The following is a 22,612-nucleotide window of genomic DNA, read 5'->3' on the forward strand; positions in this document are numbered from 1 at the left end:
TTAATCCTTGTGCAAGAAAAATTATCGAAATTGGTCTAAAATTTGTTAATGCTATGTACTAACTTGTCAATAATCATATTGTTCAACATTTGAAAGCTTGCACAATAAACTTTTTTTTTTTTTTAATGTCCTGCCCCATCCAGGCCGTGATTGGTCAGTTGACGAAAAGTGACTGACAAGCACGTCAGTTTTATGAAAAATTTAACATGGTGAACAACAAAAGGCACTGATAGAGCTAACGTTAAATGGTCAGCTAGCTAAAGCCTAACCGTCCATAACTTCTCCCTGTTTTCTTCTGTCTGACCGCTTCAGCTGCTGGGTTACAGTAGGTTGTTGTCTAAAAAGTTACTGGCACACTGCTCATAAATCAATTTTCTGATTGCATGTAGGCCTATCTGCTTTTAGTGGCACATGCAAGAGCTCAGTGTGGGCGTGGATAATGAGCAAACTGTAGCGCACACAGAAAAGAGAGTGTCACACACACTTCTATTTAAATCGTACCCATTATGCGTCTATGTAATTAATCGTGTAGCCCTACTAGATATCCTCTTTAATTGTCCTTGACTGTGAAACCACAAACCCAATGTCTTAAAGAGGACGATGCCCATGATAACACAAGTGTGTGTGTGTGTGTGTGCGCGCGCGTGCGTGCGTGTGCGTGCATGCTTGTATCGCTGTGTGTTTTAACGGAAAGGAAGGGAGTTGGCTGTAGAGATACTGAAGCAGACAGGAAGAGATCATCCTGCTGTTACCATGGCTGGGGTTGAGTCCTCTGGCTACCCAGGCCCATACACAGTACACGCGTGGGTTATTGCTCATGCCCTCACACACACACACACAGACATTCAAATTGATGGGGATGCCAGTGCACACGAAGTTACAAACATGAATGTTTCCTCCTGGCCTCTCACCTCTTAATAACTTTTAATAACTTCTTGGTTGATGTCATTTTCATGGTCTAAAAATTTTACCGTTTTACTTCTGTTCACAGTAACAGTGTCAGATACATTTCTATAATGTCAAATGTGTGCACAAGTGTCCACCCTGCATGCAGAGCTAACATACATGCACACGCACACACACACTTTGTGACCATTTGGGCTGATGTCCAACGAGTTTGATGAGTTGTTCGCGGGGATTGCATGGCAGCAGAATGATATTTCCGTGGGTGGGTGGAGGTGGGTGGGATGGCTGGACGGATGACACCCGTATCCATCCCCACTGGGGAGAGGAAGTCCCTATCAGAACACAACAGGAAAGAGACAGAGTAAAAACAAGCGCATGTCTTTTTGGACATTAAATCACTTCCTGTAGGGCGCTGGGCTGCATCCCCCACCATCCTCAGCCTCTACTTCTCAGGCCAGTTTAACCAACTCTTTGGCAGATAGAGAAATTGATCAAACCACACATCTGCGTGCGTAAAAAGTGTGCATGTTCCTATGGGTACGTCTCTAAGGTATTACAGTGATGAGTGAAATAACTTTTCAATAATGGTGGGCAGAGGCTTGAGACCCGATCTAGAGCAACTGTATTTTTATCTTTTAACAATACAAAACACCTTTGCTTCAAAAATATAATCTGCTGCCTTACGGCCACAGAGTCTATATGTAATTCTGTACCGCTTGCCAATCTGATTTATCGCTGTGACTTGCAGATGTGATGAGTACTGTAGGATGCAAGTGCCGTATAAATCCCTGCACCCTGACAGATCACAAGCCCTGAGTCTGGACCTGGTGCTTTGATCTTCATCCAAGAACAAAAACAAAGAGACAAAACAGTTTAACTATGGCGGGTGCAGGAAAGGGCCTTTTTAATGGGGACAGGAAAAGGCAATGACCACAGGTTTCATTCAAAACACAAACACTAACACTCGGCCTGGCTTGTCATATATACTGAATACTGATATACTGATACTGAATGGCTCATTGCACACATCAGACATCTTTATTAAACTCACACATACGTATATTGAAAGTGCAGCTCTCGCACAATTCTGTCCTCATCCAGGGCACAGCTGTAAAAAATATGACTTCCTTCCTGTAGGCAATTTCCTGTTTATGTCTGAATTCAGGTCAATACAGGGGGATAGTGGTTACTACCTCATCCACCGTCATCCTTCCCCAGAGGTGACCCCAGCTCTGATGATGCAGGATGCTGTGAAACCAAGTGTGATTAAGTTGAACAAAATTCAGGTCTTTCTACATCTCTATTTTTTTAATGTTAATCTCTCTGTTTATCTCTATCACTAAATGAAATAATCACAATTGCTGTTGATCTTCATCTTCTTCTGTCCTTCCCTTTGAACCTACAGAAAGAGATATATCCTCAAAATAAACTGTTGCACTTTTTCTTCTTCCAACATGCCAAAAAGGATAACTGCAAAACAGACTCTTGTATCCACAAAACACAAAAAAGGAGATGTGACATTATTTGCTTTTTCTGCTCTCCGCAAGGCTTAAGAGGAACCACCACCCATCCCAGTCTCCCCCCAAAAATGTCTCAATTGCACACACATGGATCTTCCTGGGGCAGCCAGTTTGTTTCATTTTCTGCTGATTTGCTTAAAATGGGCAGCGGCTGCTGCTGTGAATGTTTAATTTAAGAGCTCATGTTCCCCTCTGTACGATATGTGGCGGTTGGGAGGATGGACGTGCTTGACAAGGGGGGTCCGATGGTGGGGTTGGGGAGAATGGGGGCAGGGGCTGATGGAGACCCCCAGGTCTCTGGGTGCAGTCATTAATATGGCTCCTCGGTTTGGAGATGAGAAAGCATGCTCTGCACTCTGGGCTCATTGAAGATGCTCCCCTGCCTACTTGGAGTATCCATTATTTATGAGTTTTTACAAATTTCAACTGACATTTTTATCAGTTGTGGATGTCTGTTTCTGATTCAGTTACATTGGGTGTGTCTGCCCGCCCACCCCCAACAAGATGGAAATATTGGTAAAACACAACAGCTTGGTATTATAAAGCAAGAATTTTACTGTTGGTTGTTTTTTATTACTTTTACATGTGTGCTTGCTTTTTGAAAATTTCAGAATGGATAGGAAATAAGTGACATATTAGGTAGGGACACAAAGAATAGGCACACCTGCATTAGTAATATTTTTTGATTGGAATGTATGTTTTATACAAGCACAGCTAACGCTAGCTTGGCATTAGCCAAATGTTAAAAACAAGCTAGATAGAAAACTGTCTGTCTGGAGCATAGACTCGTCTGGAGCATAGACTCGTCTGTAGTCTTAAAAACTCAGCTGATGGCTGAGACAAACCAGCCGTTCCTCCTTCTACCTGGTAACGTTACCTGCAGCCAGCGAGAGAGGAGGAGGGACTGATACAGACTGATATTATTCTTTCTAAACGTCACTCACTACTTGTGATGTAAGATAAAGTTATTGAGTTACTTTGCTGTTGTCTAGAAGCAACATTTAGCTGTATTTAAAATATTAAATTAAAAACAACCAGGCAGTTAATATAATAATAATAATAATAATCTTTATTTGTAGAGCACTTTTCAAAAACAAGTTACAAAGTGCTTTAACAAGTGTAAAGACAATAATACCCAAAAGGCAATAATACAAAAACAATACAAGATAAAAGCAAGAAAACATTGAAAAGACTAAAATACACATTTAAGATAAATATAAAATTTGTAAAATAGAATAAAATAAAAGGGATAAAATAAAGTCAAATAAGATCAGGAAAGGCTCTCCTATAAAAGTATGTTTTAAGAAGGGACTTAAAAGAGTTCACTGACTCAGCCGACCTGATTTCCTCGGGCAGGCTGTTCCAGAGCCTCGGGGCCCTGACAGCAAATATATAAATATGTACACTTCAATATATGTTTATTTATCGTAAGTGATATGTCATCTCAGTATATAACATTATCGCACATACCGTGCAGGCCTACCTCATGCCATTTGGGTCTGGTCTTACCAAATAACCATCACTAAATAATAGTAAAGTATCGATAGTGGTATCGATAAAGAATCTGATCGTTAAGCAGTCTCAATAAGGGTATCAATATCGATAAAAATTAACAATCCCATCCCTACTGGTGTGCCATGTCAGATTCAGCAAACTTCAGATAACTGTGTAAATTACCTACATAAAGATAAATGCTATCTCTGGGTCATGAGAAAAGTAAAGTAGTATGATTAACGCTTCAGTTATACCATATAAGGCTACGGATCCTGCCCCATATGTCAAAAAGTGTTCATTCATTAAAATGACATTGAAGACTAAAAAGAAGAACTTTACAAGTTTAGAGAAGTCCTGCTGTTGGAGATCAGGACATAAAGGAAAGTATTAAATATATATATATATATATATATTATATATAAGGAAAGAATTTTTTACAGCGTTGGATCGGTGTGTCTGTCTGCAGAGTTGCAGCTCTAACAAGTTTCACATTTGCAGAGCACAGCACAACAACCATTCATCTGTCTCTGCCAATATATCAGCATGCTATTACACTCTTCCAATGGCCCGACACGCCAAGTCATCCAAAAGATTACACTTCCAGTTGACATTATTATATACAGAAACAATCAGCATCAATAGCCAATTTAAACAGATGATATCGTTGGGTTATATGAATACATTTTGAAATATATTACTGAATTGCAGAGTCAAACAGGATAATGTCAACATAATTAGGAGTGTCATTTATATAGGATTTTTCAAACTCAGAATTACTTCAAAGCAGTGAAATATACAATCCATTAGTGAAAAGTTGGGATAATAGCAGTAATTACATTACATTATTTTTAATGTATTACACTGGAGACAAGCAGGAAAGATCATGATAAAGATGGAATGCAATAATAACTACCATTATTGTTCTGAATAAATATTTGTGTGTACATAAATGACCAGCCCAGGTCTATCAGGAAGCGTTGTCTCTCTACTGCCAAACCACCCCGACCTCGTCGTCTGTGGCTGAGCCAGTATTGATCCAACCACTGCCCTGTGCTTTGGTGTTCAGCCTCGGGCTTCGCACAGCCTCACCTCACCTCACCTTACATCACTCACCTCACATTAGACTCTGAGCTTGATATGCACTGTTGGTAGGCTCCAGTACACTCCCAGAGAGAGAACTTGTCAAATGCCAGTTCACATGAGCTCTACGAAAAGGCTGCCCACTTGCTGTCAATCTTGCATCGGGTTCTAGAGGTCATTTCAACAATGCTGTGCCATCTATTATACGCTTTTGTTTTTGAGAGTTGTATTTGGAAATTTGTAAACTGTTGTTATTGTGATCCGAACCTTGATTAGACACAGAAAATTTCTATTCTTTGTTTTCTCTATCTATGTATTTTTTCACCAACTCTGAACTTGTTGGAAAATAGTTGCAGAATGTCAAGTCGCTTTCCCTTATGTAGCACAATATCACAAATCACAAATTTGCCTCAGTGGGTTTTACAATCTATGTAGTCTACGACACTTTTATCCTTAGACCCCTTTAGAATAGAAACCTTTTTTTTAACCTTTATTTATCTATGGATTAATGGCACACATTTTAATTTCCAGTGACAGCCTTTTTTACATTATTACATACACACAGTCACTGAACAGCTTTATTACAGCAAGGGTTTTAAATGCTTTGCTCAAAGGCACCTTTACAGTCATTGTCTAAACCAGCAGATAGTGTTTGTATCTCCCCCGACCATACCAACTTATTTTATAGCAGGTAGTAAAATGATGTTCATGGATGACAAATACACTCTCCTGACACTATTCCCCTGACTTTAGAAGGCTAATGTAGCTTAAAGTGATTTAAAAGATTTAAAGAGACTTTTTGATGTAACAGGTAGACGTTACTTAACAGTGATGGGGATCAGAGATCTCCCTGCCAACTGGTGGATTTATGCCAGAAAAAAATAAATATGTAAAAGTATTATGCCTTAAAATGTTTAATTTTAAAACATGTTGCCAAAATACTTTGCCAGTGTAACACTAGATGCTGCGTCATATTCTGTAGTTTTGAGGGTTGGAAGGCTATTGAAACAGTGAGCTGGGAATCTGAAAAACATAGAGCATACACTGCCATTTAGGGCTGGGCCATGGTCCTGTGGTGTGGGTTGCAGCTGCCTCCCCCAAACTTTCTTCCCATTAGCCCCCCACCCAGAAAGTGGGGGGCTAATGGATGATTACATGATTAACAAATGAGTGAGTGATCAAATGAGTGATCCAGTGGAATTAATCCAGGCCTTTTCAGGTCTAGATTGATCAACAGCAGCTTGACAGACCCAGAACTCCAGAGATCTCATTTATAAAAATGTTCTGAGAGTTTTACTTGAACTTTTCAACGGTGTCCTTACGTTTGATTCATAAAAGCTACTGATCTTAAAAAACCTTGCTTACACAGGTTGTAAGAAGACCATTTGTAACCTTGCAATGGACCAAAGAAAAGCAAACCTTTTGGAAGACGATATTACGCGGACGTTAGAGGAGATTAAAGCCAGGCAGCACGTATTATTCAGTGGACTAAATAGTAGGTTGACAAACAAAGCCAAAAAACTCAATCACATTGTTCATAAAGCTAATGCAAAGTTCACTAGTCTTGCAAACTGCAATACCCTACATAACCAGCAGGAAAATCACTTGTGTCAAAATCATTTCCACGTCAAATTAAGGTTTTCTAAATAAGTACGTATACATTGTTTTCTGCCTAAGTCATGCTTAATATCAAACTTGATCGCAAGTCCTTTTTATAAATGAGGTCCCAGGGGATAAGAAGCCACCTTTTCCCAGTTACACTCAACTCCTGGCCTCTCTGAAACAGAACAGCTACTCCAAACAGATGCTGAAAAGGGTGCTCCTCAAAGATCTTCACTGGGGCCCATAATCTCCTTTTTCATAGCTATGTTTAAGTCTGTGATGTTCATTTATAGGAGCCTCTATTACAGTGTTACTGCTGCCTCTGGCAAAGGACCCGGCCTCAGTAGCTAACAGAAACTGTTACTGTCCCAAAGGGGGGACAGCAGACTAAATAATCAGTTTCCCATCACAGTGACAATCTGAGAGCAGCTGTTTGCATCTGAAGGCCTGCCAGCAATTGTCCGTGGTGCTCTGAAACAGAAGGAAAGAAAGGAGGCATGGAGAGAGGGAAAGATGAAAGGAAAGTTTCCTTCTGCTTGATTCAGTCCTCTTAAGGGTTTTGTTACTGATCTCACCAACAGACCTGCAGATGTATGTGTTGAGAAATGTGCACAAATACTTTTATCCATCTGTGGACACACATAGACACATTAGCAAAGACACACATTGATACACACTAAATTGAAACTGAATCTTTTGTTTTTGTCTAGGTATGGAATGCAGTACATTCAAGGATCTATAGTATTTTATCTATTGAGGCAGATGTGTTACTTTTTTTGTTATTCAACATTTATGTAGCACTTCACAGTAAGAAACAAAAAAGCTAGACCTGCAAAGCTGGTATGTACGTGTCAGTGTTAAATAAAGGTGCTAAGTCACTTACTTGAATCCCCCCACCCCATCCCCAGCCCCAACCTTCCACCCGTGTCCGTCTGCATTTTGCCCCCACTGTCTTCTTTTTTGACAACCAATATATATAATATATATGGTCAACCTGACTTTAGCTAGCAGATACTTTAGCTAGCCACCCTATCATTTTTGATACTGGCTTCACATTTCATTTCTTATTATAAAATGTTATATTGTATCTAATTGATGGCTAACACTGGCGCTTAGGCATGATCAGTGAAATTGAGGATTAGTTGTTGTAGAGATACAATTTGACATCAATAGAGAGGTTATTTTATTTCATTTTAAATATATTTGTTTATTATTTTAAGTCATTTGTGAGTCTTTTTACAATAAGCACTCCATTTGTTTTCAGTTGAGTTGAAATGATAAGAATTAAGAATTAGAGAAATGATGATCTGCTGTTAAATGTGTACAGGTCTGACTTTCTGGCATGGTTGCTGTAGAATACTTGGTGACCCCTGACTACAAAAATTAAGTTGTTGCATGGTATGGGGCACCCATGAACTGGTGTAATGAATTTGATTCATCATCATCTACAGACTGCATACAGACATTAGTTAAACAAGCAAAGATATTGCAAGCATTGTAAGACTTTAGACTCACGAAGCACTCACTGCAGCACATGCCTGCACTGTTCTGGGTTTCCTTTATGACCTGGGAAAAAAGTTGACCCCCCTAATTGTCACTGTATAATTGACACCCTGAATTTATTCTGAAAATGGATGGAAAGAAAAAACTGGTTTCTTACCATGACCTTCTTCTTTATTTCTGGATCGATTTTCTGTTCTGATCTCGGGAAAATTCCTGAGTAGGCACCAATCAGAAGCAGCATTTTTATGTCATCATGTTGACTTGAAAAGTGAATGTGTCTGAATACATTCAGAAACCAGCATGTGTATTTACACTATATGTTAATCACATTGTTGAGACAAATCTTTTCACTGTAACGTGGGGAACACAACAGTGTAATGGGGCCATTGTAGATAAAAAAAAAAATACCGGAAGAGGAGGGCAATATTGCAAGAAAAACTCTAAGAATAAAGTTGTAAATTTACCATTAGGAAATATTGGATATTCTGAGATAAAGTGGTAAATTTACAAGGTAAAACTCACAAATTCATGTGAAAAGAATTTTGCTATTCTATGAGATTATAAAGTTGCGAGAAATTGGTTTGTTAGTTAATCGATGAATTGAACACAGAGGCTGGGCTCAAGCAAAACCTTTTGGGCTCAAACCACAATGTGATGATTTATGCTGTGAAATGGTGAAATTAGTCTGGCTATATTAGGTCTAGGTACAGTACTGTCCATAATACTGAAGTGGTGCATAGGAAACTGACAGAAAGACAGAACACGTCACTTAGTTTAGTTTCTTGACCTGCTTGCTTTTCCTGGTTGTAGAACTTTCGGCCCTAATTCCATTTTCCCCTCATTGTAGCAGCAATCCACAGACTGAAGGGACGCAATGTGCAAATGGAGATAAGAGGAGGAGTGAGAGAGAGAGAAACAGCTGAGGTTTTTTTAAATCAAAACTGACATTGGGGACAGAAATCTGGTCTCCACAACATGAACCATTTATTTGGGGTTTAATACTTAGCTTTAGATATAGGACTAGAATTTAGATAAGGTTGCGTTGTTATGTTTACTATGTTATTAAAAACGTGGTTAATATTGTGAAACAGTCGCAGTTTGGTTAGGTTTAGGAAAACATCTTGGTTTGGGTTATAGAAAATAAATTACGTAAGTCATGTGATGGAAGTTAAGTGATGGAAGTCAATAACACTATTTAAGTTAAAACTCAAATTAACTCAAAATTGAGTTGGTTTCACTTGGGACTCGTACGCTGTTCTCATAAGTGAAAGTCTGGGGTTTAACCCATCGGACCACCCAATCCCGCCTCCCGCCTCCTTACATGGATTTTCTGCATATTTATGTCACCCAACTTCCTCCTTTGCTACCGTGGCCAATAGAGGTCGATGCCACAATAAATGTAAATATGGGTCATAATGTAATGTATATGGCTACACAAATGTCCTATATTGTCTTTTTATCTGGTGAGGACAGTTTCCATCCTAGAGTAATTAAACCTCAATATAATGTTGTCACAAAGAAGTATTTCATCTTGTGTATGTATGTGTGTTTGTGATCTTGTATGTGTACTTTTGTTAAAAGACATCATGTAAGTTGTAATATGGCCAATAGAAACACAAACATAACTGTATAACATAACTCTGTAAAAGCACCTCTCAAAAACACCTTTATTTTTGAGTGCAAGACAGTCTGTTGCTGTTTTCTAATGGTCTGTAGTCTTTTCCAGGAAAAGATGAATGAAATGATGAATTTTATGTTTTATGGTAATAACAGCAGTTTCGTAGGAATGAACAGAAGCAGAACTATGTTATTAGTATGATCATGAGCAAAACGATCCAGGCGCTGTTAAATAAATGAATTAATATATATACATCTTTTTAATCGTGATTAATCGCATTATTTTCTGATATTAATCAAGATTAATCACAAGGTTATGCGCAAAATTGAATAATGAATTCTAAAGTAGTGTATTGCCCACTTTTAATTCTAATGTACTGCTATATACACAAAAGTGCAATAACGTGGTTTGTAAACTCTTTAAACAAATCAGGTACTTTTTTACCAGCAGTATTCCGTTTACACAGAAGCAATAAAAATATTTATTATATATCTTAACGTACCGTAAAACTTCAATTAATAGCCGAGTCCCAGATAGCCGCCTGCCTCCTTTACTGGCCTGGTATGGGAACACATTTTGACAAATAAACGCCTGCTTTAATTAAAAGCCTGGTCTGGTTTTTATAGAAGTTCTTTGGATGTATAAAACTTTAGTTTAGTCTTACAGACTTTAGTCTGTAAGGGTCCACCCGTCAAAAGAATCAAAACAGCTTTTCAGAAAAATTTATCCAAGTTGTGAATCCTGTCATGTGAAGTCCATTGCTCTCTGTCTGCTATCTTCTCTCATCCTGCACTGTGTTGTTGTTTTTGTGAGGTTGCTGCCTTCAAAATAAAAGTGCATAAGCAGTCTGTCGGAGCTAGATCAAATAAATGACGTGTATTTGATATTATTTGATAATTTTTACATAAGTATTCTGTTTGAAATAAATAAACTGTTTCATAATAGTTTCAGTTTTGTGCAAAAATAATTAAAGGCCCATATGCACGCTTGTCCCAAATAAAGGCAGGATCAATTCAGTGATTTTAGCAAAAGCCCGGGGCAATTATTCAAGGTTTTACGGTAAACATTAATGTAATCAAATATAAATATAAAACAAAACTTTTTAACATTGCCAGGGCATTATCTTTTATAGCTTGTTAAAACAAGTTACCATCAGAGTCCAGAGCCACGATCATAACATCATAACAGGCACCTTCTGAGCAACAGGTTAACACATATGAATCTGTTTTCTTGTTTTTTTCTGAACAGGTATCAGCAGAAACATTTTTCTTTCATCAGGGAGCAGCATAAACAGTCTACATTCAGTAGCAAGTGTCCCTGTTAGAGTTAGGTGAAGTGCTCGCCTCACGCACGCGCCCGCCCGTGGCCGAGACTGATCCTCGCTGTTTATGAGTTTCCAGAATCGATTAGTGTTTACTAAATAGGACATCCACCGGGGGGGAATTCACATGGCAGAGCCTTCCCGCAAAACTAGATGACGGCCTATCAGGTAAAGTTATGTAACGTTAGCCTATAATTTTAACTTAAGTTAAATAGGCTACAGATGTGTAGCGCACAGAAGCCATTGCCATGGTTACTGTCCTTAGAGCGCCTGCCGTTCGCTGGCGGAACGCTTGTCTCCCTTTCTGATCACCAGAGAAAAGAGTAACCCCGCAGGGCCAAGTAACTACGTTGAGATTTTAGTAATGTTCCTAAGACCAACATCTTCCCCAATACTAATCAGTATGTAGTGTGTAGCTATCTACTTTGCTATGGCATTTGATCGCTTCTCTTGCTTTTGTTTATCTACTTCTCCCACACACTGCATCCAGCATAGTCTCCTCCCTCCACTGCTTGTTCGGGTGGGTGATTTGCAGGCTGATCAGCATCCTACCCCTCCTGTGACCTTTGGTTTGACTGTATGTGTATTCAGAGCCAGTGAGCAATGGAATTTCAAAATAATAATAACGTGCGATAACATAATTGTCGGTGTGTTAACGTGCCCAGCCCTAATAGTAAGATATATATACATATATATAATCTGTCATCAGTCCCTCAGCAAATGAAACATCACTTCATGTGGCTACCAAAAATTCCCTCCCCTTCTTGTTAATGCTTAAATGCTTTTAGGTCAATCCCAAAATATAATTATTATTTTGGAATTACATTAAATATTACTTTTTCAAAGGAAAATGTTGTCTTTTTTCAGGATTCTGCAGCTGATGAACAGTGTCATGACATTCATGTTGTCATGTTATTACAGACACCACGACCTCTTTCTTTTACGTTCCCACAGAGCACTATTTGTGACACTGTTGTAGCAAAGGTCAAGATTCCACATGCAGTCAAGCAGTCACCTTCACCACTCGGCTGAGGTCTGGCAAGATTCATTCTCTGTTCCTTGCCATCTCTCTATGTGCTGGGTTCATCATTCTTTCAATGGAGCCAAGCAAACACAGGAGAAAAGTGTTTGCCTGAAAGTGTGTGTGTTTGTGTGTGTGTGTGTGTGTGTGTGTGTGTGTGTGTTTTTAAAAGACATTGGTGCAACCATTTTAACAGGGCGACTCTGTTTGAATTAGAGGTTCTAACCCCCCGCTTGCTAAATGGATTTCTGAAGTGGCTGTAGTTGGAGGCTTTCAATCGGATGCAACCTTGAGTCCTTTTTTTATGTGAGCTCTGTAGGATTTAAGTGCCGGTATAACATGAGCACGACTGAATGCATGCTCCTCATTTTTTGAAATTGAAAAATCTCCAAAGGCTCTCCCCATTGTGCCGGCAATTAATGGAATGCTGGCAGCGAGGTTCAGGTGCTTAAAAGTTGTATTTTTTTCTCTCTCTCTCGCTCTCTTTTTAATGACTAATAAAGGATAATCATCGTGGAAAAAAACCATCATACTGCTGTAGGCTTCCTCTTTATGCACAATGATGTATAATGCATGCTTTGAAATGAAACGGCAGCGGCCTTCGAACCATTCCATCTCCAAACCTTAGTGTATTTGTTTTGCATGCCACAGTGAGGCTTTTGCATAACAATAGTGAGTGTTCCCATTTACAATGCCTGCCTATTAATTTGATCTTTACATTTTTAAGTTTGTCCATCAGGCCGCCAAACAATGGGTCCCACAGTCACTGTTTGGTATAAGTGATTAGAAAGTTGGCTAATTGCCTCTCTGAAGAGTTGTGCTATATCTTTTTAGCCTTCTTGTTCTTCATCTGTGCTCCTCTACCAGTGTTAACACTCAAAAACAGATGAATAAACAATTTAATTCATCAGTAAAATGTTTTTCCCCTGTGGTTTTGGAGATTGCCTCCAAACATTTTATTTATTGATTAACATGTAGTATGTTGATATATGAGGTAAAATATAAATTAAATGCCAGTGACAGTTAATAATGCTCTTGAGATGAACACAAAGATTGAGGAAATTATACTTGGTTCACTGTCTGTCTCTTAAAGTTCCTATTTTTATCCAAAATGAAAAAATCAAGCATCAAACACTTGTTTGTAATGACTGACCATCTGTTATCCTGGAAAGACCACATTGAACCTCTCTGCAAAAAGATAAAACAAAGAATTTGTTTTTCTTCACCGCCTTAGGTCTTTTGGGACAAGTAAATAAATAAATTTTTCTTTTGTTTTATACTTCTTTGATTATGAGTTTGTCCCCTACTTTAAAGTTAAAAATGCTCTACCAAATAAAATTCTGCTCAAAGATTGTAGACCAACACCTTGAGAAACTCTGTGAATCAGCCTACCATAATCACTTATTAATACTGGCCAACAGTATTGTCTCTGACCCCAACCATGTCCTGAACAGTGAATACAAATTGTTACCATCAAATTGGAGATACAAGGTTCCACTATTTAATAAGGTTAGACTGAAGCACTCTTTTGTACACCAGTCGATTCTATAATTAAATATGGGGCATAATCCCAGATCAGATGCATGTTGAAGGGCCTTGACGATTGTCTTCTGTGATTGCAGTGTTATGTGGTGGTGGCAGTGTTGGTTCTGGTTGTGTGCTTTGATGTGAAATTTTTTTAATGAATTAAAAACAATAAGAAATTCCCTCTTTTTAATAAGAGGGAACATATTGGTTCACTAAGAAATGAATACAGAGGTGGGGTAAAAAAACAAAAACAAAAAGAGCCCTACATTCAACTTAATGACATTGAATAACTGAGCGGATATACACAGGCATGCAGAATCTGCTACTTTGTGTTTATTTAAAACTTATGGTGCTTGCTTGGAAAAAATGTTTTAAATAAAGGCAAATAATTAAGATTTCATATACAGTTAATTATGTTTTCATCATCATCATAAAGTCACTGATTGGTGTGGTACATTATTCTCACTGGTTAATCCACCAAAAACAAGTTTTGCCACCATGTGGCGCTGGGTGCGTGTTCATTTTATTTACACTGGTTGTGCTTTTCTCAGGCCTTTTGGGCCTTTTGGTCCTGCCTGAAACTGGACTGAATACCAAACTGGCTTATTCCAGTGTTCAGTTGCACCATTTCTTGCAATCCTGGAACACTTCCAAAAGCTTTTGTTTTTTCTTGTGCCCTCAATCTTTTTCTCTTTGACTGTGCTTTGACAATGCAGGGAAACATACAAGCGCATCTCGGTAAACACGAGTGATGTGGTTCCAGAGTTTAAAAGCTTCACAGAACACTGGCAGACACAACTTGGGGCTGTTTGTGTGATGGAAAGGAAAATTTGTTTAGAAACTGACAGCACTGTATCTGCGTGTGTGTGTGTGTGTTTGTGTTTGAGAGAGTGAAAAACTGTGTGTATGTGTGCTTATGTTGCTTTTGGCAAGTTATTCATTTGTGTTTTTTTTCTTTTTTCTTGCTCTCTGTGTGGTTATCTTTTGAGTTGGTTGGTTTGGAGCTGATGTCCACCTTCGGGGATGCACATAGCATGCATTTCTGAGTATTTTCACCTGAGGCTGCACTTGTTAGAGTCTGTGGATAAATGTATATACATTATTTATACAAATTCAGGGCGAGTGAAAGCAGGTTTAACACATTTACAGACAGGAGGCCAGGCACTGCAAGCCAAGCTCCAAGTGAGGATTGCAACGCTGTGTGTCGGGGATCGAGCTGGTCTCTTGCTCGGCTGTGACCAGCATCTTTAATGATTCTTCATTTGTTGGCTAACGATTCCATATATTCTTTCCAACTGTACCTGTTAGGAATGTGAAAGTCTTTAAATAATTAATTGCCATAATTACAAAAATCACATTGTAATTTTTTAATAAAGAAATAAAAAAAGTCATATTAACACCAACATTTGTGCTGTTGAAGGTTGTGGGATGAGTGGAGTCAAAAGTTGAGACATTCAATTAAATTTGAATTTCTTTTGATTGTTTTCAATATTAGGCTTGAGCTGAAGACCTTAATTCATGTTAAATCATTTGTTCAACAATAATTGAGGGTTTGATTTTAAAACTATGTAATATCTTACTATTTCATCAAATCATGATTTAAAACGACCTGTTGCAAATATTATTAACTTTATTATTATTAACTAACAAAAGATAAAAATTCGGGTGAAAATTGTATGCAGACATGAGAGTCAAAAGTAGTAAAGGTCAATTCCATATAGAGTAAGACAGGCTTTATCCTACTAAAAACCCTAACTGGATAAGAAAATCTTACTGAATCATGAAGGTAACATTTAAAACAAGACACTGTGATTAAAGACATTTCACCAATTACAAGGGGAGTTTTTTTTTTAAAGAGGAAGAGATGTTTGGACTTCTTACCAAATTTAATGACAAAAGATACTTCAATAAAACCTATAAAAATATTATAATTACAAATATGGCATTCTGTAATTGTAACTGTCTCCTAATATGAAGTGAGACATCTTCTCCCACACCTACCGGTGTATTTTATGACCAGTCTTGTGTTATTACAGTGTAAAGACATTTTGTTTTCCCAGTTTGACTTGACACTCCCCACTTACCCTTCCCTTTCTCCCATTCAGGAGATTCCTCCCTCAAAGGTGGATGCCTTGCCAGCTAGTTGTAGTCTTCACGTTCCCATGGAGCTGGAGTTCAAAGCTTCCTGTTTCCCTCGCAGTCCTGCGCCTCAGAAAAGCTATGGCCTCGTCTACGTTGATTGACCTAGCTGGTGACGGTGATTTCATATTGTGATTCAGTTTTTAATCAGAGTTGGTGAAATATTCTCTTTGTATTTTAGCTGCTTTTTTCTTAACCTTTCAATTTTCTGTCATCTATGATCATTGTAGAGACGCAGGAATATTTGGTACATCTGTGTCCCTGAGTATTGCATACTTTAATTTACTGTTTGTAAGTATTTTCAGTGATTGCTTATTCTGCCTTATATATTAACATTTATTTTTATATGCGCTGAATGATAATGTAAGCTAAATGATTCAAATATAATTTTAAAACCTAATTTCAGTTTAATTTTAGTTTTTTGCATTTCGTTCATTTGTATGTTTTTCAGGGTGTATTCATAGCTTCACTTGCTGTACATTTGCTTGTGAAAGCATTACTGTATATTGTCCAGGTATCTGTGTAGGTAGTACTTCAGTACTTGTGATGCATTAGTGTTAGATACAGATCATATAACTGCAGTGTCCCAGGTTGGATTCAGGTGGACACTTTTTCACATGCCATCTCAGTCTCTCTCTCCCCTGTTACTTTCAAACAAAGGTCCAGAACGGCACTGGGGAAGGTTATTGTACAGCATTTCACCTAATTTCTTGCTTCTATCTATCTACAGAATACATCTGTTCACAGACAAATAAACAAAAATGCAATTCAGCCACTTTTCTTAACATTCAAATAAATAAATAAAAATACTTCCTGATTCCCAGCTGATGCTGGTTGTCAAAACTGGAGTACCTATACTTAAAATTTTGTATCTACAACATATATTTAGGGCGGGAAATAGTTTCATGGGCTTTGCCAACATGCCAATATCAACAGGACATTTTCTCTATGTAATAAAATATGTCTAAATCTGCATATCACTTGGGAATTATTCTCTCATTCCTTCATGTTTTACTATAATGTTATTCAAGGAATGTTGAAATAGCTATACATTTTCTCCCACACAAAAGACACATCTAATGGAACTGGACAGCGTTAGTGTGAGCAGGAAGCAAGAATCTGGTGTTATAAGCATAATAATTATTTATTGAAATATGAGGAAAAATTCAATTAGCCTCAGAGAGACACTCCCCATGACAGGGATAGTGATAAGGGCAGTCAGAATGTCAGCAGGAGGGGCAAAAGTCATAGACAAGCGGGAAGGGAAAAAGCATTTTGATGCATTGGGTATCCATATGTTGACAGTGTTACATGAGCATGTGAATGCACGAAGGTAGTCATTGTTTAAAAGCGTTTATCCTACATAGAAGTCTGTCTTGACAGTTACTCCCTAAGCTACAGGTTGGTTTATTGTAAAGCAAACAGCTGAATTTCAGACCATTTCCTTCTGCGTCCGACAGCTGAAGTGACACAAAACTGTTTCTCCAAGCTTTTACTAAACTTCATCTCCAAACAAACTCCTACTGTGGGTGGAGCAGGACTGCAGCAGTGTTGTTAAACATGCAGTAAAAATGAGACTTCTGCAATGAACACTTTAAAATGCATGACTGTCTTGCCTGCATGTGGTATTAGTTCACCTGTATCTTCTAGGAAAACCAAGGCAGCTGCAGAACCTAAACACATAATTGAAGGAAGTGGGTGATAAAAGATTGTCTGATCAATAGAGACAGTTAATGTGCGTGTGAGAAAATGGAGCTCGGGACTAGGAACTGCTTAATGGACATGGGATTTCAGTGAATTTTCTATACATTAAACATGCCATTGAAATTTTTGATAATTCTATGGCTTAATGAACAAAACGTCGACAAGAAAACAAACACCACAGGTTGTTGTGGGAGGCAAGTGTTGGGACATTTTGAAAATACAGTAACAACAACTACTGTACATGTGGAAAAACTCCACATGAAAATAATTCAGGGTGCCTGTTTTAAGAAAAAATAAAGCCACTTTTGTTCATTTTGGACACAATACTAGAGGTCACAGCTCACAGGGGAAGATGTCGTCTTTGGTAAGCGCCAACTAGACAGAACAATGATGCAGATTGAAATTCAGTAAGAAAAACCGATATGGCACAAACATCTCTCACACCTACTCGCTTAAATACAATAGTCTTTTCATTGTACAGACTTGCATAAACATTTAAAAGATAAAAAAAATAATAAATGTGGTGATCTTTTTCTTTTTCAAAGCCCCTTATTTTGCTCAGACCTGGATCTCTGAACTACTTGTGGAAACAAAAGAAGAACATGCTACAATAAACAAATTTATTCTTGCGTGGACACCTCACGTCATGTAACACATCGATGGAAACCCAGAGACGCAATAAATTATCTTCATTATTAAGCGTAACCAGTGACATACTGTACATCAAAAAGGTTAAAGCAGTGTAAATAAAAAAGAAAAAATTCTACAAAAAGGGTGAAAGTGAAACGGAACCCTTATACAGAAATGCTTAAGAAAACAAATGTTTGAATGCCAGCAGACACTGATAGAAATTAATCTTTTAAGTGTGATTCCTTTTTGATTTTAGTGTCTCACGACATAATTTAAGTACTGCTCGAAACAAATAAAAATAGAACACTGTACACACACCAAAGAAAGCAAACCAGAGGGATGTTTTTTTTTTCTTTTTTTTTTTTTACCATTTCATTGATTTCATTTTTTAGGAAATCATTGCTTTGCAATTTTTGCTTCATCACAGTTCTCTCCCATATGACCACATGAATGTAAACACCTGTTGAATTATTCTTTTTTAGATTTTTACAACATTAATACTTTATATATATATTTGTACATATTTCCATTCACATCTGCACGGTTAGCTAGCATGGTAATGAAATAAGGCAAGACTCACATAACTGTGACATCACAACTCTTTTTTTCCCCCCTCTCTTATAATACTGATTATTAAGGTTTTTTGTAATTTCATTCTTCTGTTCTGCAGCAGGCTTTGGTCTTTCCGGACAAAGGCAGGGTTGATCCTTCTCTGTCTCCAGAATCACACTTTTTTTGTTCCAGTTGTAATGAAATAATAAAAGTGGGGAGGGGAGGGGGTGGGTTTTCAGGAAAAAGGGCTATAAATACAATTGTTTTAGTTGAAACTATTAATTGAATTTATTTAACACTGGTCTGTCTGAGGTACATAGTTTAGATGATTTGGGGAGGTGAAATAAGAAAGGGGAACCACAAGGTGACCATGAGGAGCAAATGACTTCCATTACAAGAGAAAAAAAACATCATATTTTTTTTCTTATTGGCCTATTTATCATGTTGTTCATTAAAGAACTTTTTTTTCCCCCGTCAGATCTCCCTTTTCAGTAAGGTAAAGCTGCCGTGGCAGGCATTTTATGTGAGTTCAAAAAACAGATGTGACCGTAGGTAAGAGTCTCTGGCCCGGTTGACTGCTTGTCCGTTTGTCTTTACAGTACCAACGACAGCTAAAAGCCAGTTTTAGTGAGAGAGCACACCGCAGGATCGGCGACCGATATAAGCCACGGCTCTAGTCACAAAGCTGTCTGAAAGATGGGTGGTGTTGCTCAGCTTCCTTTCTCAGCACAAAAAGCCTCTCACAGTGTCACCAGTGCTAAACCACTCGGTTGTTAATTCTCTAAGTTGCAGCCTGCCAGTCTTGATACACTGTGCTAGTGCAGACGATTACATCCCATCTCGAAGTGTCAAATGCAATGTTTGTTTCAAGTGTCATTTTTCTTTTCAATATTGTCTTGGTGTGGTTGATGAGAAGTGGCTCTTCCTTCAGATTCCTTTTTTTTAATAAAGGTATCCATATGTTGTTTGTGTGTGCACAATACAAAGTCAAGTCTGAGCTGGAGATTCAGTTTGGTGAAAGCGTTGTTTGGAGTTTTTGGACTGCAGCAAAACTGCCAGGATGTCTGCACATCTGCATTATGGGTAGCACAGTCCAGTCCTAAGCTCTCTTGGCGTGTAGCATTTCAATGAGCAGGTTGTTGCAGGGCACGTCGCCGTTCAGGTGTTTGTAGTAAAGGTATTCTTCAGCCTGCAGGCTTATGGCTCGGATCTCTGGCAGCCGGAGGAGCAGCTGGCCAAACTTGTCCGTTTGCTGTGGGTAGTTGCACATGACGTAGTCCAGCAGCGCTGCATTGACCTGCTCCTGGACGCTTTCTACTAGGTGGAAGTTCTCCAGGTTCTTCACATCTACAGAAGGAAGCAAACAAAGAAAAAGTTTGATAAAATGAGACAAGCATGTTTCTTTGACTGCTCTCTTCAACACATAATTGCCTGCAATCTAACATGTGTGGTAGAAACTAGTTCTCTCTGGTAGGTTCATGTTGACTGCAGAAAGGTAGTTTTGTGCACATCCAGTCCTGTGTTTAGGGCAGATGCTTGATATATTGAGGGTAAGTATGAACGTCAGCGAAAAATCATGTGGAGACAACTGCAGGGACCATAATGGTTCACATTTCAAAGACAAAAAGGTTAGACTAATTTGTATTCTCATTTATCAGGGGACGATGCTACAACTTGACATCTTTGGTTGTAGCTTCTTTTTTTTTACTTTAAAGAGGACTTCAAAATGCACCATGCACGCATGATAAAATACCCCCCCCTCCTTGCCTTTTTTTTCTCTGAATCGTCTCTTGAGAATGCGATGTAGAGGGAATCAGGTAAAGGCAAAAAAGGTTCTTCTCCTGAGAGATTCATTCCCCAGGAGTCGATGAATTATGTAGAGCAGAGTTACAGTCATATTAGCGCCAGAGCTGATCCTTAACCTAGCGCCTTCATCATCCTTTATATCATAACAAAACAACAGAATGTGTCGTAATTATTAGGGGGGGGAAATACTGAGATAACGTTTTTTTTAAATCACTTTAACTGCAGGGTGCAATAAAAGCACAGAAATTCATCTTGGAGGATGCAAAATACATTTTGCATCTTTCCAAAATCCTACCTTTACGCGCAGCTTTAAGCACTTTTCCTTGACAATAATAAGCTCACTGGGGGTTTGAGCCGATTACTGCAAGACAAGACAAAAATTTGCTAAATGGATAATGGTGGACCAGAGCGCTGTGTGTACTTGTCATGATTATGAAGCACAGGGCTGCAGAATATTTAATCAGATAGTAGCTCTATGTGTGTGTGTGTGTGTGTGTGATCTTTTATTAATCTGTTTGACCCCAGGTTGAGTGTGCTCACAGTGGGTGAATGAGTCCCTGTGTCTAGTTGACAACTCCTGACCAACACACACACTCGGAGAGAGACACACATAAGCACTAAAACATACTATCTTTCACACCAAATATGTGCCTTTCTCAGACACACACATACACTGACACTAATCTGTGGAAATACACATAATATTTCACTCTCCCACAGTATCCCCTTCACACACACACACACACACAGATCCACCCACCCAGAGCATTAGAAGGAAGGAGGGGGAGATAAATCAGCAGCTAATGAGGTCTAGAGAATGAGAAGCAGGTCCTTCAAGGCACTTCCATCTATGATGCACTCTACCATGCTATTACAATCTGTATGTGTGTGTGTGTGTGTCTGTTCTTGTGTTGCCTGTGTATGTGTGAGCTGGCGTGTAGCATGTGCATGCTCACCCTGACCTCTGAGTGACACAGTGGGGGGCTAAATAAGGCCAAGAGGAGGGCGGGGGGTGGCCTGTGACAAAGACGGCTCCAAACAAACATGACATGTGCTTTTTCCTGCTGCCACTCAGCTGACTGACCCCCTATCCTCTCAAACCGGCTTTTACATCACCAACACCGCAGAAGCATTACTATAGCCTCACATAAGTCTATTCCCTAAACGCTGTCTCAAAGCCGCCTCCACACAGTCAAGATAAAGGTTCTGGTGGCAAAATACTGTCCTTTATAGTGCTGGTAAGGTAGAAAAGATTACTGTGTATCAAACCTAAATATATCCTGAATACCTTTTAAGAAAAGTGTTCCTTCCTATCAAGTATTAAAAGTCATATTAGACTTGTTGACTTGTTCTTTTATGAGATACATTTTTATGATTTACATCAGATAACTTTTTAGATGTTATACTATATATGGTTTATGCAAATTGCTATTTACCATCTGCACACAGTAGTTTGATATATTTTGTAATATACATTTAAAAAAATTAGTGTCATAACATGTTTATCCCAAAAGTTTTGTGTGGGGTCAGATATCAATGCCCAGCTGTAATTCTTTTGGATTTTGATTTTGATTTAAGTAAATCCAGTGTAAACCTACTGGAATCATTCTATAAAATACCCATCCTGTATAGGTTTTTAATTGTAGAACACAAACCTGCAAGGCTGACTCATAATTTACTTTTTGGAATACAACATCTGTTGTTGTGAGGAATAGTTTCTGCCATCATTGTTACTAGCCATAGTGTCTGACCACTTAATATTGGACATTGATTAAAGGGGGAAAATCTTCAAATTCAAGGCCCAACTAAATGTCTGAATTGATTAGATTGTATTAGGGGACTTACACTTACAATGTGACGCTACAAAATTGTGCCACACAGTATCTATGAAAGATAATAAGGTATATTTTAGGTATGAAAATGATTTCATCTGTAAAATCCTGTTATGTGTTATGTAATACAAGTAAGGGCAAGTATGTTCTGCCGTACAGACACTATCGATAACAAGCATCTCATGCAGCTTAATAATCAATTCAGGGATGTCAGAGCGTCTTCTGAATTTGGTTTATTAATTATTTTGGTTAATTCTGCAGCAACTGATAAGGTGAGCCCAGATCACAGCAAAAACATGTGAGGTGTTGCCAAGGTTTCTCCGAAAGATTTGTCTGTGTTCGTGTGTATCTGCATGA

At 38.4% G+C, this 22,612-nt stretch overlaps 2 protein-coding genes across 4 annotated transcripts in view; one reads left to right on the forward strand and one right to left on the reverse strand.

Annotated features, from left to right (window-relative positions):
* Nucleotides 1–16,706, forward strand: part of LOC119900561 (adhesion G-protein coupled receptor D2) — a 107,741-nt gene extending 91,035 nt beyond the window's left edge. For both annotated transcript variants that reach the window (XM_038715636.1, XM_038715637.1), the window contains one exon: nt 15,698–16,706. In XM_038715636.1, coding sequence (XP_038571564.1) covers nt 15,698–15,835 — 138 coding nt within the window. In that variant the 3' untranslated portion in view covers nt 15,836–16,706. The remainder of the gene's footprint in view (nt 1–15,697) is intronic.
* Nucleotides 16,707–17,887: 1,181 nt separating this feature from the next.
* nr5a2 (nuclear receptor subfamily 5, group A, member 2) overlaps nt 17,888–22,612 on the reverse strand; it is a 70,259-nt gene continuing 65,534 nt past the window's right edge. For both annotated transcript variants that reach the window (XM_038715638.1, XM_038715640.1), the window contains exon 7: nt 17,888–19,964. In XM_038715638.1, coding sequence (XP_038571566.1) covers nt 19,717–19,964 — 248 coding nt within the window. In that variant the 3' untranslated portion in view covers nt 17,888–19,716. The remainder of the gene's footprint in view (nt 19,965–22,612) is intronic.

Source organism: Micropterus salmoides, unplaced genomic scaffold (genome assembly GCF_014851395.1).
Source record: "Micropterus salmoides isolate LMB-PRFRI ecotype aquatic unplaced genomic scaffold, ASM1485139v1 Ms_hic_scaffold_13, whole genome shotgun sequence".
Classification (NCBI taxonomy): Eukaryota; Metazoa; Chordata; class Actinopteri; order Centrarchiformes; family Centrarchidae; genus Micropterus; species Micropterus salmoides.